The following is a 17,622-nucleotide window of genomic DNA, read 5'->3' as shown; positions in this document are numbered from 1 at the left end:
ACACATCACAAACAACAGACTCCACCATTCACACACATTGGACTTTGGGTGTGATGCATCCAAATATAATCTTTGTCTGGTATCTTTAAACATTTGCAAAAGACATGCACACACCAGATAGAGATTATATTTGGATTCATCACACCCAACACACACACTTCCCTGCAGCCTGACATCCACACACTGGCCAGATGGAGTCAAGCTGTGGAGGACAGGGGAAGGTGGCAGACTTTAATGAACATAAAAATCACTGCGGTTGCCTAGACACTGTACATCTCAAATAACACATATGGCTGCTACAGGCACTACCAATTAGGGAGGCAGAAAATACCAAAATACCACAATCCAATTACAGAGGCAGAAAGACTGCTCGGAGCTCACCATCATTTGTGTGAATTTTGGTCTGTTAATATGTGCACTGATTAACATTAATATATTGACTGAATCTAATAGACCCCTTCTGTTCGTGCATTTTCTTTGTGTCCTCTCTCTTCATTGACAGGATTTCTTCATCACAAAACACACATCCTGCCTCAGCCTCTGGTGACGTCAGCCAGTGCGTCACGCTTGCATCCCTTTACCATAGACACCAACAACATGATCCGTGTGCATCTGCGCTCATACCCACGTACCCTGAGTAAAAAAAAAAGAAGAAAGAATAAAGAAACAAGCCCCCACACCGCCTCACTGTCAGTTTGCTGGAGAGGAATGAGTCAGAACACCAAGGTAAAGACTTTGCAGCCATCAGGGTGAAAAAGCAAGAGGGATGGAGGTTAATAATAATGAGTGAATGGAGCAGACTGACTGTTTTTTTTGTTTTTTTTTACATGAGAAAGAGAGCGGGAGAGGAGCTGAGAACTGAAAAAGAAGTTGAAGAACTGAGCAATGGTTGCTGATATGACTAAAACAGCAACATTAACAGATAGAGGTGGGTTAGAATGTAAAAAAAAAAACAGAGACAAATTGCAAAGCATGATGGGAAGCCCCGGTTCACACCCATCAACCATTTTTCCTGTCGTCTCTCTTCTGTCTGTCAAATGAAAAGGCAAAATGCTCAAATGAACAGTTTCACGGTTTTTATTTACCATTTGAGATTTCATACAGACTCCCACTGTGTCCAGTCTTCATTGCCAAGTTGAGCTCCAACTAAACATTTACTTTACAGGAAGTGTGTGCGTGTGTGTTGTATCAGTCTTCTCGTTTAAATCTCAGCTAAAAACAAATAGACACATGTATTTCTCATATACGTTGGACTTCTTTTTACAGACAAAATCAAAAGACGGCTATTAGTAAGAGTTGGAACCCAAGGCTCAGCTGGTGAGCCGGGTCTCATTAATGCAGGCATACTTAGCCCACTCTCACAGGTCTTCTGCTGCAGTCCTGTGGCATTACGTGGACATGTGCCCTTTTCAAAAAAGGCTCTGTCTGTATAGAATCTCCATCTCTTTATTCCTTTCATTGTCTCCTTCAGTTTTCCCCTTCTCCTCCTCCTCTCCGTATTGCTTCGACAGCACACTTTCCCTCTCCTTACTTCCGCTCCTCTGTCCTAATGGCTCAGACAACATATTGCAGCTCTAATCACCCCCATCTCTGTTCCTTGTTGAAACCACCTGCCTGCTGAAGACAAGGACCACGCTTTAACCACCGTTAATTGGCGCAAAGGGAGGGATGAGCCGGATGGGAACAATGGAGGAGAAAAGTAATGAATGTAATGCCAGTGTAGAAAATGACTAAGCTTAAAAAAGTGAAATGTGTAATGGAGGAGAGGAGGATACCAAACCAGTGGGAAGAGATGAAGGTGGAGGCAGATGAAAGGCTGTGAGGCAGCGTCACCATGGAGACGTTGGTTGAAAAGAAGGTGAGCCATGACAACGGGCGTGCCATTCCTATCCCCACCTACCCCCCAGCATCATGATGCGAGGTGATGGAGGTGAAGAGGTGAGGAGGAGGATAAAAACAAACAAAGCAGTGGGGGAAGAAAGGCAACATTACACGTGGTCCTTCTTCCCCATCACCGCCTTGTTTTTCACATTTTTCTCTTCTTCACAGTGCACATCTGTTCTTTTTTTTTTTTTCTTTTTCTTACATGAGTCAATGCAACAGCATCATATTTGAATGTTATTGCTCTCAACTAGAAATCCAAGGCTGAAATCATTGAGTGTTTTCAACTCTCCAACCTTGGCTCTTGGTTGAGTCATCGGTCCTTGAGTTGAATTAAAAGCAAGAGTCCTGAACACACACACAGACACGCACACAAAATATCTACACTCCTTGAAATACTGCATTGTGAGGCTGTGTGCGTGTTTGTGTCTTTGCAGCTGGCTGTGCGTGCATAAATGTGATCACAAGTGTGTGTGTGTGTTTTTCTGCTGTGACGGCTGAGCTGATATCATTCTCTTCTTTGATCGACATGTGGATAAACAGCAGCAACGTCCCCGTCGACAGCAGTGGGTTTACAGACTGAAGGAAGAGGAGGAGGAGCAAGATGCTGTAGATAATGGCAGATATTATACTGTGATCAAAGAGATGGAATTATGTAAATGGATTTGATGGGGGTGGGGGGTAAAGAGGGGAGTGGGTGGACGGGAGAAAGAGAGTCTAATCAAATCAGATATACCAATTTGTGCCTCACTGAAAATGTTCAAAATCAATGTTACTCAGTTGTAGAGTGTGAAAGAAGAATGAAGAATCAGTGTGTTCATTTGAAAATTCAGTAGAGATTGTGTATCTATAGAGGTCTGCGAATCAAAGAAACACAGCAATTCATTCAGAGCCAGAATTGGGCCAATATGTGCAAACTATTGATACTGAAGCCAATAAATTCTATGGTCACATAAAACTGACTTTCTCCTTTACATCATGTCATGTCAATTGTGTTTGGAGATAATAACATACTCATGCCTCATGCTGTGGTTTGTTCAGGAGTATTTTTATTTCAAACAATGAAAGACACTGGAAACACAGACACACACAGGAAAAATTACATACACTTTTCACCTTGTAGAGAACATATACAGACAAGACAAGACCCTTCAACACTTCTATGAAACCAGCTGATTTGGTCTTTTGGATGTAAGCCTGGTCCAGAGGTGCACCTACCATCAAATGCTCAGACCCTGAAACCCTCTTTATCAAGACATCCTGGGCATTAGACAGCAGCTCTCCTGCAGCTTTGACCATACTTAGAAAGCCATTGGCTCACCAGATACTATGACTGCACGTTGGCAGAGCTGAGCAATGTGTCTGAGCCTAACAAGAAAAACATCTGAGCAGACATAGGCTCAGTGAACATAGTTTGTCAGTGGAAACGACTCTGCTCCAAGGAGACGCAGCTGCATTCCTACCCAACACATTACAGAAATAAAAGAAAGACTAGCAAGACTTTATAAAGGCTGTCACAAATATATAATTATTTAAATACTTTGCCAATAAATACAGTTGCCGTTTGCGAGACTACAGCTCATTTGTATAGAGACAGAGACAGGGAGAAGAGAGATAGATAAAGTGATGTAAACCAGGAAATAAAGCCAATGAGAGAGTGAGAGTGGTGCTAAGGACTCTTAATCTAATTACTATGGTTTTGCCTCTTTCCTGCAGCAGCTCCCATCAATAAATACGTAGAGATAAAGAAAGAGAGAGAGAGAGAGAAAGGGAATGCAGCGGTGCCAATCAGTGGAGATGTTTGTCTTGTTTGTAATGACTGAAGTATCTGTGCGGGTCTGTGTATATGGAACAACGCACACAGACAGCACATCACAAAGCCCGGAGGGGGAATCACGGATTCAGTCAGTGAATCTTCCGCCACCAGGAACCTGCTGGGATTTGAGTTTAAAAAGCTCTGATCCATCACTCAGAACCATCATAGCGCCCAGGGGGCTAATGATGTGATGTAACTTACACAACACAACAGATACACAAACAAACAGACGGATGGGATTTTAGATTAGATGAAAGACACAACACAAATATAGCTACATGATGAAATGCTTATTAATGACAATGTGGTTTTATTGTAGTAATCACATCGTCTCTCAATGAAACAAATGGGCATCATTGTTTTATGAGACTTTGCATACTCTTCTCTCTCACACACACTCCAGATATTTACATATCACTCGAAAATGTATTTTTGTTTCTTTGTTGTGGTGCCTTTATTACTCACTCACGCACACACACACACACACACACACACACACACACACACAGCACAAGAACCATATGACAAGTTATTTTTAGTGCACTGTGTGGTGAGGAAAAAGCACATTGGAGCTTTTCTGACTGAAATACACTCAAGAATACTGTCAGTATGTCTGTACTTCTGTTTGTGTACAAGAGTGTCTGTAGATGGACACAAGCTGAAAAAGTTAAAGGTCGTTTGAGGCTGAACTTCTTAACCATCTGTCACTTTCACTTCAACTAAATCATTAAGGCTCTGACTGATGTAAACGTTATATTTATGTGGACATGAGCTGGACGTCATTCATCTTCATGTGGCTTCTGTGTCCTTGTTCATTTTAAGAATAATTGATAGCAGACAATGATTATATTCTATTATCCATTTCTTAATGGGGCGCACAGGAGAATGTAACCTTTAAATGATTGATACCACAGTCATGACTTCTGCTGTCGCTCCGGGTGGAGGCTCTTTCTGAATGGAGAGGTTTGGTGTCGGAGGAGTGATGCTGTGGGATTATACAGTGCATTTCACAAACACTGCTGTGTTTTTTCCCTCTTTCTTTCCCTCTCTCTGTTGGGCTCTTGAGCTGTGATTCAGTTTCTTTCATTCCCTCCCTCTCTTTTGTGCGCACACACACACACACACACACACACACAAACATCGACAGGAAGTTAAACAAGCCAGCACACAGCAGCAGCAGCGAGGCAGATGGATGTGTCTTTTAACATCAGGAGGCTCTCCGCAGCTCTCCAGCCATGGAGAGCAGGCAGCTGACAGCACATTCAAGTAAAAAAAACACCTCTGACGTTGTCGATGTTTCTGCTGAGATGATGACACAGTGTGTGCTTGACGCAGAAGGTGAATTGAAAAGATGAAAACAGGCCGTTTCTTTTTTCCTTTACTAGTTTAGTGAGAGGATCACAACATGAACTACATAAGGAGGATGCTGAATGCAATTAGATGTGCAATGAAAATGAGGGGGCTGAGATGAGAAGAGCACTTATGTGTATGGGGTGTCAGGGGGCATTGAGTGAAATAGCTGGAATCACTTAAGAGGGTATAAAGGACACTTAAGATGTGGCTGGAGCATCAGTGAGGGAAGAATCATCCTATATATGACTGACATATAGCCTGTAACAGGGTTGCGGATAGAAAAACATGAAACATAAGCACTGGCATGTAAATATTACTGACATTGAAAAAGACTTCGGTCGAAATGTCTGTGCTTGCCTGTCCTGCAATAAAAGAATCGTCAAAGGGATATTGAGAGTGTGCTGGCTTTTTCTCCCCTTCTCATGTAAATATTACTTTCAATTTGAATATAGATATGACTATTAGTTGGTCTGGCTGCAGATTAGTTAAAATGAAGCTTCATTTTGTGTACATAAAGAAAAGTTTGAATCTTTCTCCCAAATAAAGGAAGTTTAAAGAAACAAAACAAAGGGTGCATGGCTACGCATTTTCACCTCAGATTTTCACAGAAGGAAATAACATGTATAGAAAAGGAATTAACATTGTGTCTCTTTTGTGGTTATCTAAAGGAGAAACGTGGTGAAAAGATAATATTTTAAGTGTTTCTGATCTTGCCACCACCCATCCATGACTTTGATGGGCGGGGTGCTGCGCTGTGGCCCCTGTATGGTGGAGCTGAAGGAATGCCGCACGCAGCTTTGGCCCCCGTGCTGACAGGAGGGCGCTCATCACCGTCTCTGTCAGCGGAGGGGAGGGAGGAGGGGGGCGAGGGGCTGCTGAACTGCGACAGCAACAACTCCGCGGTGGTTTTAGCCTGTGAGTCATCGCTAGAGGGTTTAACTCTTCATGTGCCACAATAGAGATTAGTGACGGTGGAAGTGATGGTTCAAAACTGCAGACATGTTCTACACGTAGATGGCAGGGAATGATCTTTGAGGGCACAACGTGTAGGCTTAAGGGGAAATCTATAGTTTTTTAATTTTATGCGCATGATTCAGAAACTATTTTAAAGATGTCACAGTCTTATAGCGTAACTCTTTATTATTATTACTCTAACTAACTAAAAAAAAAAAAAAAAAGATAATGCAAGTTGGAGGGTTTTAAATGAACATGCACGCAAACATATACCACTCTTTATGAGGCGTCCAGGAGCAGCAGCAGACCTGAAGTCAACACATCTGCTTCCAGACTTTTAAAAAGACGTATTTTTTCTTATCCCCAGTCAATGCTGTGCAACAGACAGCGTAGAGATGCTATTTTTAAAACAGCGAGCTCTTTAGTATGCCATATCATAAACCTGAATCATTTATATGGATTTTTTTTAAGACCAGCTATTGCGTGTGTTGTGTGATGACGCGGTGGTCAGGTGTTGCCTCATATAACGACGGGAGCTGTCCAAGTGCTGAAAACAGAAGAGAACAGAACCGCTTCCAGAGGAGATGCCATACACCCTCACTGCTGTCTGAGCTCTATTGCCAAAGGTAAGGCACATTTTTTATTTTTTATTTTACATAGCTACAGTGAGCTTTGGTTATTTTTTAATTCTAATGTATATCAGAGTATTTTCGATTGGAAAAGAGGTGTGTGTGTTTTTTTTTTTTTTTTTACCATAGCTTTTCGCAGAGACTTGGTGTTGTAATGAGGGTTATCAATGTGATGCAGACGGTACGGTGACTGTTACTGTAGTTAAATAACGAGGAATTAGTGTTTTCTTTCTTTCTTTCCTTTTTCAAATGATGGCTTTTGTTGTTAAGAGGAAATCGGATGTTGAGGTTGCCCATAACAACGCGGGGAGTGACTCATCCAGTGATGTGGATGCATCTCCCTCACGCACAGCATCATATCATTCAATTTGCAGAGCGTAACTCCCTGACACGCACAGGCTACAGATCCCCTATCAAAACAGATGCTTTCTTGTTGGGGTTTTGGATTTTGAAAAAGAAAAGAAAGAGAGGTGATTAATATAAATAAATGAATCCCGTGTTTTGTTTTGTTTTGACTTATTTTGTTTTCCTTTCTTCACTAACATTTGGTGTTTTCTTGATTTGCAGGTAAGAAATAGCCTATAATGCTGCATTTCCACCACAAGTTGCCCACGGGGGGAGCCGTGGTCCTGCTCGCCTTCCTCCTCCACGGATGCGCCGTGCAGGCTGCGTCTCTCCCCCGCCACTACAGGCTCCGAGGCGGGGAGAGTGAGGGGCAGCCGGTGGCCTACCCACCGAGCTCCGACATGATCAAAGCCCTGGAGTACATTGAGAACCTGAAGCAGCGGAACGGGGGACGACCCGAACCCGTGGATTACGACGAAGTGGACAAGTTCAAGGTCCTGCTTCAGCTCGCCTCGCAGCAAGACGAGGGTCCCGGGGAACGCCAAAGCCCTGCCCCGGCCATGCAGAGGCAGGACATTACCGCTGAGCAGCTGATGAAAGCCCTGCTCAAGTCTCTGCAGGATCAGGTCGGGAGAGAACCGAAGATGAGCCCAGTGTCGGCGCCCAGGAACGACCGCCGCACGCACAGACACCGCACCAAAGACACTGAAGTCCCCGAGAGCGCACCGGCAGATTACAGTAATTTCCCCAGACCCCATAAGAAGTACCCGCTGATGTTTGAGGACGAGGAGAATACAGATGCTTCGAAGCGAGCCACGGAGGACCTGGACGAGCAGTACACACCCCAGAGTCTGGCCAATTTACGCTCCATCTTCGAGGAGCTCGGGAGGATGCCCACGGTGGGCGGCCAGAAGAGAGACGTGTTCGGTGACGACGACGGCGAGGAGGAAGAGGAGGAGGACGGGTTCAGCCTGAGGAACCCGGCCTACGAGGATGTGGCAGGAGGAGAGGAGTGGGTCCCCGTGGAGGAGAGGGAGGAGGCGGAGGAGATGGTCAACGGGAGCCACGAAGAAATGGCCAGGGCGCTCGGAGTCGGAGATCAGGAGGAAGCGGAGAGGGAGGAGATGCTGCAGCGCCGCGCCAGCCAGAACCAGGAGGCCGACGACGACACCAAGCTGGTAGATTACTACCTGTTGAAGGTGCTGGAGATGAGCGACCAGACGCAGAAGAGGGATAAGACCGGGGAGCAGAGAAAGAGACTCATCCGCCCCTCCATCGTGGATCCCCGGACGCTGAAGGAGCTGCTGGAGCTCTCCCTGAAGCTCCACGTCCCTCCTCAGGACCTTATCGACATGCTGCTCACAGAGGAGCTCAGGAAGCTCCACCGCGAGCCCCCCCAGGCCTCATCGCGCTTCACGACCGGCGGCCAGACAACCCCCAAGATCAGATACTTCAGCCGCAGACTGCCCGTGAAGAGCAAGGCCGCCCCTGAGGACATGGACAGGGAGGACTTTTTAGACATAATCGGAGTGGAGACTATCAGCAACGAGTATCCCGTGGTGCAAAGACCAATGAAGACCCCTCCCTCCTCGGACAGAATCCCACTGGCTGGATCCAGCCCTGCTGCAAACTCTGCGCCGGTTAAAATCCCTCCTCCCTCCGGACGCAGGGAGAACCTCTTCTTATCCGAGCTGAACAAAATGCCACTCAAACGCCAGGCCGACGTCGCCGACGATGAGGACGATGGTGACGTGGAAGACGAGGTGACCACCTACCTGGCGGCCAAAATCCTCACACAGTACCCCAACACCATCACCAAGAGGGACACCCAGGCGCAGCTGAAGGGCCAGTTTCCCTACGAGCTGTACGAGCGCGCCATGAAGGACTACTTGGGGCAGGCGGACACTGAAAAGAGGCCACTGGTCAAGAGGGAAACCGAGCTGGCCACGGAGGAGAAAATAGATCCCACAGAGATGCAGGGGAAAGAGGAGATACCGGCAAAGACCTCGGCCCCACAGACCGTGAACGAAGACGAGGAGAAAGAGCACCGTGAAAAACAGGTGGCAGGGATGTAGCCTGATCCCCTGCAAGACGCACGAAATTATGAATATAGTATTTATACTGTCTCAAAAATAAAGTTTGGTGGACGTGATCTAGTTTACAAATTTCTATTATATGAACTATAGCTGGTAGGTAATATCACCCTGACGAAAATGAACTATAGGCTATAGCAATCTTACAGGTCCAATACATTTTTTTTGAATAGTCCCTACTTGCTGCAAAGAACATTTTAGAAACATTATAGTGATATCACAGGAGATTTAAAAGGTGCAAATCCGTGCACACGTGAGAAACAGGTGTCTTCAAAACACTCGACCAGCTGTCACTCTCATATTGACAATGAATACACACTGACTAATATCAAATGACAAGAACATCCAAGTTATTAAAGTTTCGTGATGTTGTTCAAAGTTTGTTCACATTAATGGTGTTTGTAAGCAGGCCTATATTTTCAACTATAATCAACAGAGTAATGGTAAAAATGCTTATTTTTCATGTCAAACTATTCAAAAAAGAATAAAAATCATATGTGAATATACATGTAAATTATAAAGTATAATGCTGACTTGGCCTTTTAAAAAGCATATAAGTACTAGAGACATATTATGGAGATTTTTTCGTTAGGGGCAGTGTGCTGGGCTGAGAACGAGTGTTGTTGTGACTCGTTATATATTCAGGGTTAGTGGATTTAATGTTATTATTATGGATAATTATTTCCAAGTCTAAATATCAGACCGTCGCCTGCCTTCCAACCCTTTCATACTGCGAAGCTCTGTATTGTTGGCCTACCAGTGGTTGTGCTATGTATGCTCATTTTTAAACCATTTTGTACATGTTCAATAATGTATGATGAATCACAGATGAATAAAGCATCAGCTGTATTATTTTTCTTCTTTCTGAGTTGTGTTGCCTTATTAAAAAAAGAAGAAGAAGACGAAATAAATCTCCCAGCCCACTCCGCAGACAGTCTGGGTTTCTAATCTGAGGAGGCAGGGGAAATAACATCTCGTTGAGTCCTAGTAAACACATAAGATTTGGTGAATTTCTCTCATATCAAATGACTCATCACATCAATAATCGTCGTAAAAGGATTACTGGAGGTGGACTGTTTATCAAAATACATATTTTAATCATAAGCTCCGACATCATACATTTTACATTAAGAAAATAAAAACAGTGATATTCACACCCAGTCTGGCAACTGCTCCTTTTGAAGACTGACAATCACATGAGTAATATGTTATACAGATAAAAACAGTGTGACGTTCATTGTACTCGGTTATAACGGTTTAAGGAATCTATTGTTCTTGAGAGTTATTTTTCCTTATTATTTTCCTTTTTTTTTTTTTATATTAACTCAAGTGAAGTGTAGCATACATTTTATAAAATATTTTCATATCACAGCCATTTGCTTCCCAAAATTTATATTAATGTGTGTGATTTAAATATCAATAAATCAAAACAAAATCTGTAAATCTAACATCACTTCATTGTTATACTTTTCATATCCCTGATCTTCTATCGGTACTTCATTAACAGTTCAATAACAGCAAACAATGTAAAAGCAAGCCCCCCACCCCCTTCCTTAACATGAGTATGAACAAATATTAGACTACTCCTTCTTAAACAGAGTTGTATTGCAGCAATGCTTAATGTGGAATAGAGGCAGACATTCAACACTCCTATTTCTTCTTTTGAAAGCGTCCAGCAGAGTTGAATTAAATCCCATTCCCAGAAACTTCTTTGACTCATATACAGTGCATGTAATCCTTCCCTTTCAGTCTATTTCCCATGGGTTAAAATGCAGGTTTGCTCATATACTCCTCCAGGGTCTGGAAAAAGGCACAAACAGAGAAGAAATCACATTCTTAGCCTCTTAAAACTGTATTAATTTTCATACAAACACACACACATAACATCTGCTGCTATTAAGTACTGAGCACACCAACACACCACAGGTAACTAACACAAACACAACATCTAACCTTTCTGTCCATATTCAAGGTCATCCAAACAGCTCCACCTCATACCACTCACTGCTGTCATCCTGAAGCGATAATGGTCAAAATGAATGGGAGGCTACGCTGCACATGATTCCAAGTCTAGATTAAAAGCGTTAGTCAGAGCTACTCAGACGCACAAGAACAACACACCCAGTTAAACTACCGTACCACACAGAGCCATGGACCTACGGGGGGAGAGCGGGAAGAATCAGCCAAAACAACACTAAAACCTACACCACGTTCCAGGGAAATCTGTCTCTCACTCGCAATAACACGGGCAGAGAGAGAGAGAGATACACACACACAGAGGGTGAGAAACACAGCAACACAAACACAAATCTATATATAAATATATAGGTATATATAAAAAAGCCACAGCTAACATCCACAAGCTGATTAGCTATGAGAAAGACACAAGACACACCAAGGGATTAACAGCACCACTGTTAATTAATCACGACAATGACTACTTGACTCCCACTCACACAAGTAAACTGACACAAGTCACCACACAAGTGTTGTTGTTCAGCAAAATATGAAAGAAATCAATTTCAACTGAGTACCCCCACGGCCGAGATAAAAAAAAAAGAAGAATCACCTCTAAGCTACGTTCCAAAACACGTCTCTATTTCTTCTATTAAACTGAGCGGAGCAACGGATGTTACATGGTCACACCACAGCAGAGACACAAGCCACACCTTGTGTCGTATGAGAGCAAGTATATATGTGTGTGTGTGTGTGTGTGTGTGTCATGGCAACTCACCTCCTGTAACATGTCTGAGGCTTCAATACAGCGATTCACAATCTGTTTGGAGGTTTCTTGAATCTCGCCTCCCATTAGAAACTCATCCAGGATAAAATAGGCCTTCTCAAAGTTAAAGATTATGTCCAGTTCACACACCTGAGAGGAGGTACGATGGTCAATATGTTGGTTATTTGCAGAATTTACTACTTCCATGTGTGTATTTTCTAAACTAAAACTGCTGTTTACATATATATATATATGGCCTTGATTTGGGCTGATATTAAAGGGACAACGAGGAGTTTTGGAAAGCGTTCTCATACTACATTTACCATGAGCCTCCATGCGCACGGTGAAATTCTTGGACCGGCGCAAGACAGACGTCTTGCCAAGAATGTTTTCATTCATCAAGAACTAAAATCAGAGGTTCCAAGACGATCAGATACCGCCGTAGATCCGACCATAAACGGCGATTCGGCAGCGTTATTATCATGACCCGCCGGGCAGCATCCGTGAAACCGAAAGTAAGGAAACACTGGTCGGCTCGCCAAGCGTTTCCACCATTAATTATAATAACAAAATAACGATAGAGACAAAACGATATATTTATCGAAAATGGAGCCATTAACAAGTGTGGGTAGCGTAGATTCATCCACATTAATGTGAGACTTTTTAATAACCAAATACAAACTCCTCGTTGTCCCTTTAAATTTGTGAATTTGAATTGAGACTACAGTTGCATGGTGAGTGAAAGGAGATGAAATACAGTGAAATACATTGCCAAAGTATTTGTCCAGCAGCTCCACATAGCGATGGATAATCTCCAGGGCGAGCAGCTCATTCTCCTGGCTCTCTACGGCCAAGCAGAAATACAGGCTTGCATATCTGAGGAAAAGGGGATTATAAATTGATATTGATGGGAATAAATGATACAGTACACAGTAGGTGTGAGCATCAGTTGGAATGACACTGGTGGTCCAAAGAAGCACAGAAGGTAATTTGTAGAGGTGAAACAAACAGCACGCACGCACCTCTTGTAAACAATCTTTAGGTCTTTCCAGTGCAGGAAGTTACAGGAGCGTGGTTGCCGGGCTAAAACCATGGTGGACATGTCCCGGATGATCTTCTTCTTCTCCCGCTCTGACATGGGCGTGAACCACTTCTGCAGACGCAGCTTCCCCTGGCGACTGAAGAGCAGTAGGAAGCGCAGCTGACAACAGACACAGCATAAGATCAGAGGGGCACTTTGTAGCACAGGCATACACCTACACACACACACACACACATAGGGCATTATTAACTACCCTCCAAGACACACACACACACACACACACGTATAAATCAAGGGTCAAACGAGTGGCTTGCTGTTGTCATGGCTCATTAAATAGTAACCCCACGGACCAAACACCATTCATTGCTTAGGGGTAAAAAAACAACAATAGCTTGACAGGGAGAAACGTGAAGGTCAACAATCTATTGAGTTGGAGGTAGTTTTAAGTTTCCTTTCCAATTTTGAGGAGAGCTACGATATGGAGTTGGGTTTCGGATGTTTAGAGAATGTGCTTCCTAGCATTGGAAGCAGATTTTGGCTATATATCAAAATGGACATTCATCTCCCACCCCATATTCGCACCCAAACCCCTGTGCCACATTGTTTCCTTTACACCTTCCTCTCATTGTTCATGTAAAAGTACGTTGTTTTTTTTTTTAATGGCCTTAAACATTTTAAAATAGATGTTGTGTTGTGATGCCCTTCTGAGATACATGTGTAATTTGGAGCTATAGAAATAAAATTAAGAATTGTCTTAAATATTTGTGTCTAAATTGTAAAAGAGAGAGCATCATATATCCAATGACCCATTTAGGAAATCATGTTCAAGCATCAATGTCCTCCCCAAAAAAGAGTTAACAGGACTAGTAAAACCACAAATACATGGTTGGACACAACAGAGTGCAGATATTATCCTCCATCTTTTCCCTTGAATTTTCCCAAACTGTAACTTCACAACAAAATATGGACATTCTTTTTTTTTTTTTTTTTTATTATATGCAAACTGATAAAATGAAAAGAAAAGAAAAAGAAAACATATTTTTATAGGCTAATATTAAGGCCTTCAGCCAGTCTTTATACTGGTAGCCTGCAGGTGAATATCTCCTTTGTGGTAGGCAAATTAACATGAAAAACGATAAACTGCCAGTAGGGCTGGGAAGTGACGAGACCTGTTTTACTGAGGGGACCGGTTGAGGAAATGTAGCTGCTACACCTTTACTTCCGAGTGTCGATAAAGAGTGGGATACACACAATATAAACTCACTTCAGAAACCAAATAAGACTGGCAACAGGCGGCCTCTCGACAACAAATAGATCCGAGAATAAAACAAAGTGCAGTAAAAGGTCTAATTTCTAGCTTTATAGTTACCTGTCGGCGACAACAGGTGCAACAGGTGAACACCTAAGGGCTGACGCTACATTACAGCCGCAGACATTGCGTAGAAAAAGAAACAACAAACACTTACCATCTTTGACGGTGCGCCAGGAGCTATAAAACGCTATCAACAGATAAAAAAAAGAAAAGAAAAAAAAGCACTCTAACCCTCACTAGGGGTCAACTAGTCCTTCTGAACACATATCTATCCGCCGTCTACTCCAGCCCCAGTGAGAAAGTTGGTTAACTCCGCCCCTGCAGGAGGCGTCACCAAACCTCACAACCATCTGGATGTGGATTGGTTCATGTAGCCTGTAAGTTTTTACTGGGGCTGCACACGACCAGCGGTTCATCCACCTTCTAAAGATCCACCACGTGATTTGAGCAAGGTAGTCCCAGTGAGTGAGCTGATAAAACTTTAACTAGTTGGTATCACTTGACTGACAGCCAGGGCGAGTGTTTTTTCTCTCTCTCTCTTTAAGTGTTATACCCGAGCTGGGTCGGTAGAGAGCAGTAAGTGCCCCCTCCTCTTCCCCCTCCTCATCTCTTCATGTGAAACTGCTCTGTCAGGGCTTGACAAGGACTGGTGCTCTTTATTTATTGGGATAATTAGGCTATTCAATTTGGTAACATGTCTATGTACCGAAATGCCGTCTGGTTTTTGAATGGGATCCACCACTACACAAGGTCAGTAGCCTACTGAGTATTATTTTAAAACTTGTCTACAGATGTGCAATCAAATAGGAGTTTCAGTCAGTGTTGTATAATGTTATTTTTGCTTGTTGTCAGTCTAAATGTTTTATTTAGTGACTGCAAAATGTATTCCTTGCCATTTATTTAAACCCCATCGGCTGATAAACAAGAGAAATATCAAAGGTCTGGTCACTGTATGGCACACATCAGCACACAAACTGGCCTTTATGTACAATTACAATCGTTCCATTGACAGCAATTGGGTATTGAGGATGACATTCACGTCACCTGACTCTACTAGAGCTAAAATGTGGAGATTGTAAATCTTGTGACTTTGTTTTTGAGAAAATTAATCATCAGTAGTGTTTTGCATCATGTCTTCAGGAAAGGTTATGAGGCGGCATCTAAAGACTTTGAGCTGCAGGACCTGGATGTGTCCGTCGTGGGAAGATCTTTTATGATCACCGGAGCCAACAGCGGAATTGGCAGAGCAGCAGCCATGGCCATAGCCAAGAAAGGTTACAGCGGGTTACATCCTGGAGAAGTCTTATCTCTGTGATGCAATTTGCGTTGATTAAAAAAAAAAAAAAAAAAAAAGCCTAAATCATGTTTTGTTTTCAGGCGGCACAGTCCACATGGTGTGTAGGAACAAGGATAAAGCAGAGGAGGCCAGGATGGACATTGTGGATAAGTCTGGGAACACAGTAAGTGCTGTTTGTCCAGCACAGACCTAAAACAAAATAAACAATAGTGTCAAATCCAACTCTTTGTAATAAAAACATATTCCCTTATTTCAAACCCTTTTTTTTTTTTTTTTTAGGAAGTATACCCCCATATTGTGGACCTGTCAGAGACACATAAGGTCTGGGAGTTTGCAGAGGCCTTTAAGAAGCAGTATCCATCTTTGAATGTGCTGGTAGATATCCCCAGTCTATTGTAATCTTCATCTTCATCGTAACCCATCCTCTAAACTATTGATGATGTTGATTTACACTTATCTCTTTGATCTTGTCAGATAAATAACGCAGGGTGTATGATGCACAAGAGAGAGGTTAATGACGAAGGACTGGAGAAGAACTTTGCCACCAACACTATGGGTAAGACCTGATCCAGTCTATGAAGGCCATCAGTTTAAAATAAGAAATCAAGGCTAAAGCTTTTCTCCATCTCTAGGGGCGTATATCCTCACCCAGACTCTTATACCACTTCTACAGAAGAGCCGGGACCCGAGAGTGGTATGAACACACGCGCGCATCTACGCAAAACAAAGTGCTGCTCATCTGCATCATGTGGACAGCATAATGCCACATTTGTCTGTGCTGTAGTGGCTGTTGTCTAAGCACACTGGGCCGCTTTTCTCCCTGCCTGTTAGATCACTGTGTCCTCGGGAGGCATGCTGGTCCAGAAACTCAGAGTTAATGACCTGCAGTCAGAGAAGGGCTACTTTGATGGCGTCATGGTCTACGCCCAGAACAAGGTAGGGGGAGGAGGAGAAGATGGAAACCAGATAAGAAGGCTCGTAGCATTTTATTTCAAACAAAGCGGTAGATCTGTTTCCAGAGTCCTACATCTATAAAAAATATTAGTGATTTGTTTTGGAAATATACACTTTAGAGCCATTAGGAAGAGAGAGGTGAAATAGATGAGAGTTCAATATGTTGTTTCTCTTCAGAGACAGCAGGTGGTGCTGACACAACAGTGGGCCAAGGCCAACCCTGCCATTCACTTCTCTGTGATGCATCCAGGCTGGGTAGACACACCAGGTATTCCACCATTAACTTTTTTCCCACTCCTCCCACGTTGCCCCAGTGTAGCTGAGAAACTGTTTCTCTGATGTGAGAAGAACAGTTTTTCACAATGCTTTGATTTAGTGATAAAACGATTTTGTTTTGTTTTACACTGTTGGCAGGAGTCATTATTTTATCTAGTGGAAACACAAAGATCCTATTTGGATGATTTACTTCACAGCAAAATCAGGCGTTTTTGAGATTTCATAAGTAATGTGAACACAACACTTACCCCAGCATTTTTACTCTTCGTTTCAAAGCTGTGTCCACATCGATGCCTCAGTTCCACCAGATGATGGGGGAGAGACTGCGCACTGTAGAGCAAGGAGCGGACACTGTGGTATGGTTGGCCTTGTCGAGAGTTGCGGCCAGGACACGCAACGGGCAGTTCTTTCAAGGTGAGCAGCGTGAAATCTTGACAGGCTCTTCTTCATCTCCTCCCGGTTTCCCTCCCTGTGGATTCTGCTGTCGTCATCACCCGGTGACACTTTGGTCTGACGGATTGTTTGTGTTGCAGATCGTCGGCCTGTGCCCGCTCACCTGCCTCTGGCCTGGTCTCACAGCTCTTCTCAGGAGATTCAGGGTTTCATGACTCAGCTGGAGGCTCTGTTCAAAGCTGTTCAGTCGCAACCTGATCCAGAAGTTAAAAGGCCCCTGAGCCCTTCCACGCCTCAGTTTGTTTAAACTCTGATGTCTGTTATACAGTGTCATTAAATAATAGTAACAGTGAGATCAAATACTGAAAAATGTGACACATTTGTCGTACTTGGTCCTTTGACTCCTAATTCTGCCTGTTTCTTTTAAAGACAGCTTTCGTGACAGTTCATGGCTCAGTGTGTCACCTGATTTCATCTGTGATGTCAACATGTGTTAACAGGTCTGTTTTTGAGCTGAAAATGTCATAAACTATTGATTTAAGAATCAACTGATTT

At 43.2% G+C, this 17,622-nt stretch overlaps 3 protein-coding genes across 3 annotated transcripts; 2 read left to right on the top strand and 1 right to left on the bottom strand.

Annotated features, from left to right (window-relative positions):
* Window positions 1-7,217: 7,217 nt before the first annotated feature.
* scg2b (secretogranin II b) lies at window positions 7,218-9,053 on the top strand (the record flags this gene model as incomplete). The annotated part of the gene is made up of 1 exon (XM_083990802.1): window positions 7,218-9,053. The coding sequence occupies one exon, from the start codon at window positions 7,218-7,220 to the stop codon at window positions 9,051-9,053; it is 1,836 nt and encodes a 611-aa protein (XP_083846928.1).
* A 1,102-nt stretch (window positions 9,054-10,155) lies between these two features.
* ap1s3b (adaptor related protein complex 1 subunit sigma 3b) lies at window positions 10,156-14,422 on the bottom strand. The gene is made up of 5 exons (XM_083991536.1): window positions 14,302-14,422; window positions 12,816-12,994; window positions 12,561-12,669; window positions 11,806-11,943; window positions 10,156-10,871 (listed from the first exon to the last, which is right to left on the bottom strand). Exons 1-5 carry the CDS (start codon window positions 14,302-14,304, stop codon window positions 10,836-10,838), a joined length of 465 nt encoding a protein of 154 aa, XP_083847662.1. The 5' UTR covers window positions 14,305-14,422; the 3' UTR covers window positions 10,156-10,835.
* Window positions 14,423-14,841: 419 nt separating this feature from the next.
* On the top strand, window positions 14,842-17,374 carry LOC311000562 (dehydrogenase/reductase SDR family member 12-like; the record flags this gene model as incomplete). The annotated part of the gene is made up of 10 exons (XM_083991301.1): window positions 14,842-14,897; window positions 15,288-15,421; window positions 15,525-15,607; window positions 15,724-15,819; window positions 15,919-16,000; window positions 16,077-16,138; window positions 16,276-16,380; window positions 16,576-16,666; window positions 16,951-17,088; window positions 17,208-17,374. 10 exons carry the CDS (start codon window positions 14,842-14,844, stop codon window positions 17,372-17,374), a joined length of 1,014 nt encoding a protein of 337 aa, XP_083847427.1.
* Window positions 17,375-17,622: the final 248 nt, after the last annotated feature.

Source organism: Trachurus trachurus (assembly GCF_905171665.1).
Source record: "Trachurus trachurus genome assembly, chromosome: 17".
NCBI lineage: Eukaryota > Metazoa > Chordata > Actinopteri > Carangiformes > Carangidae > Trachurus > Trachurus trachurus.
Note: the sequence above shows the minus strand (reverse complement) of the source record. Positions and strands in the feature narration are given on the sequence as shown.

Bases quoted from the DNA above. Each gene is read 5' to 3' on its own strand.
- ap1s3b (XM_083991536.1), bottom strand. The intron at 12,670-12,815 runs GTGCGTGCGTGC...CCTTTTCCTCAG, and splicing joins CTAAAGATTGTTTACAAGAG to ATATGCAAGCCTGTATTTCT. The intron at 10,872-11,805 runs GTGAGTTGCCAT...GCCTTTTTCCAG, and splicing joins CCTCAGACATGTTACAGGAG to ACCCTGGAGGAGTATATGAG.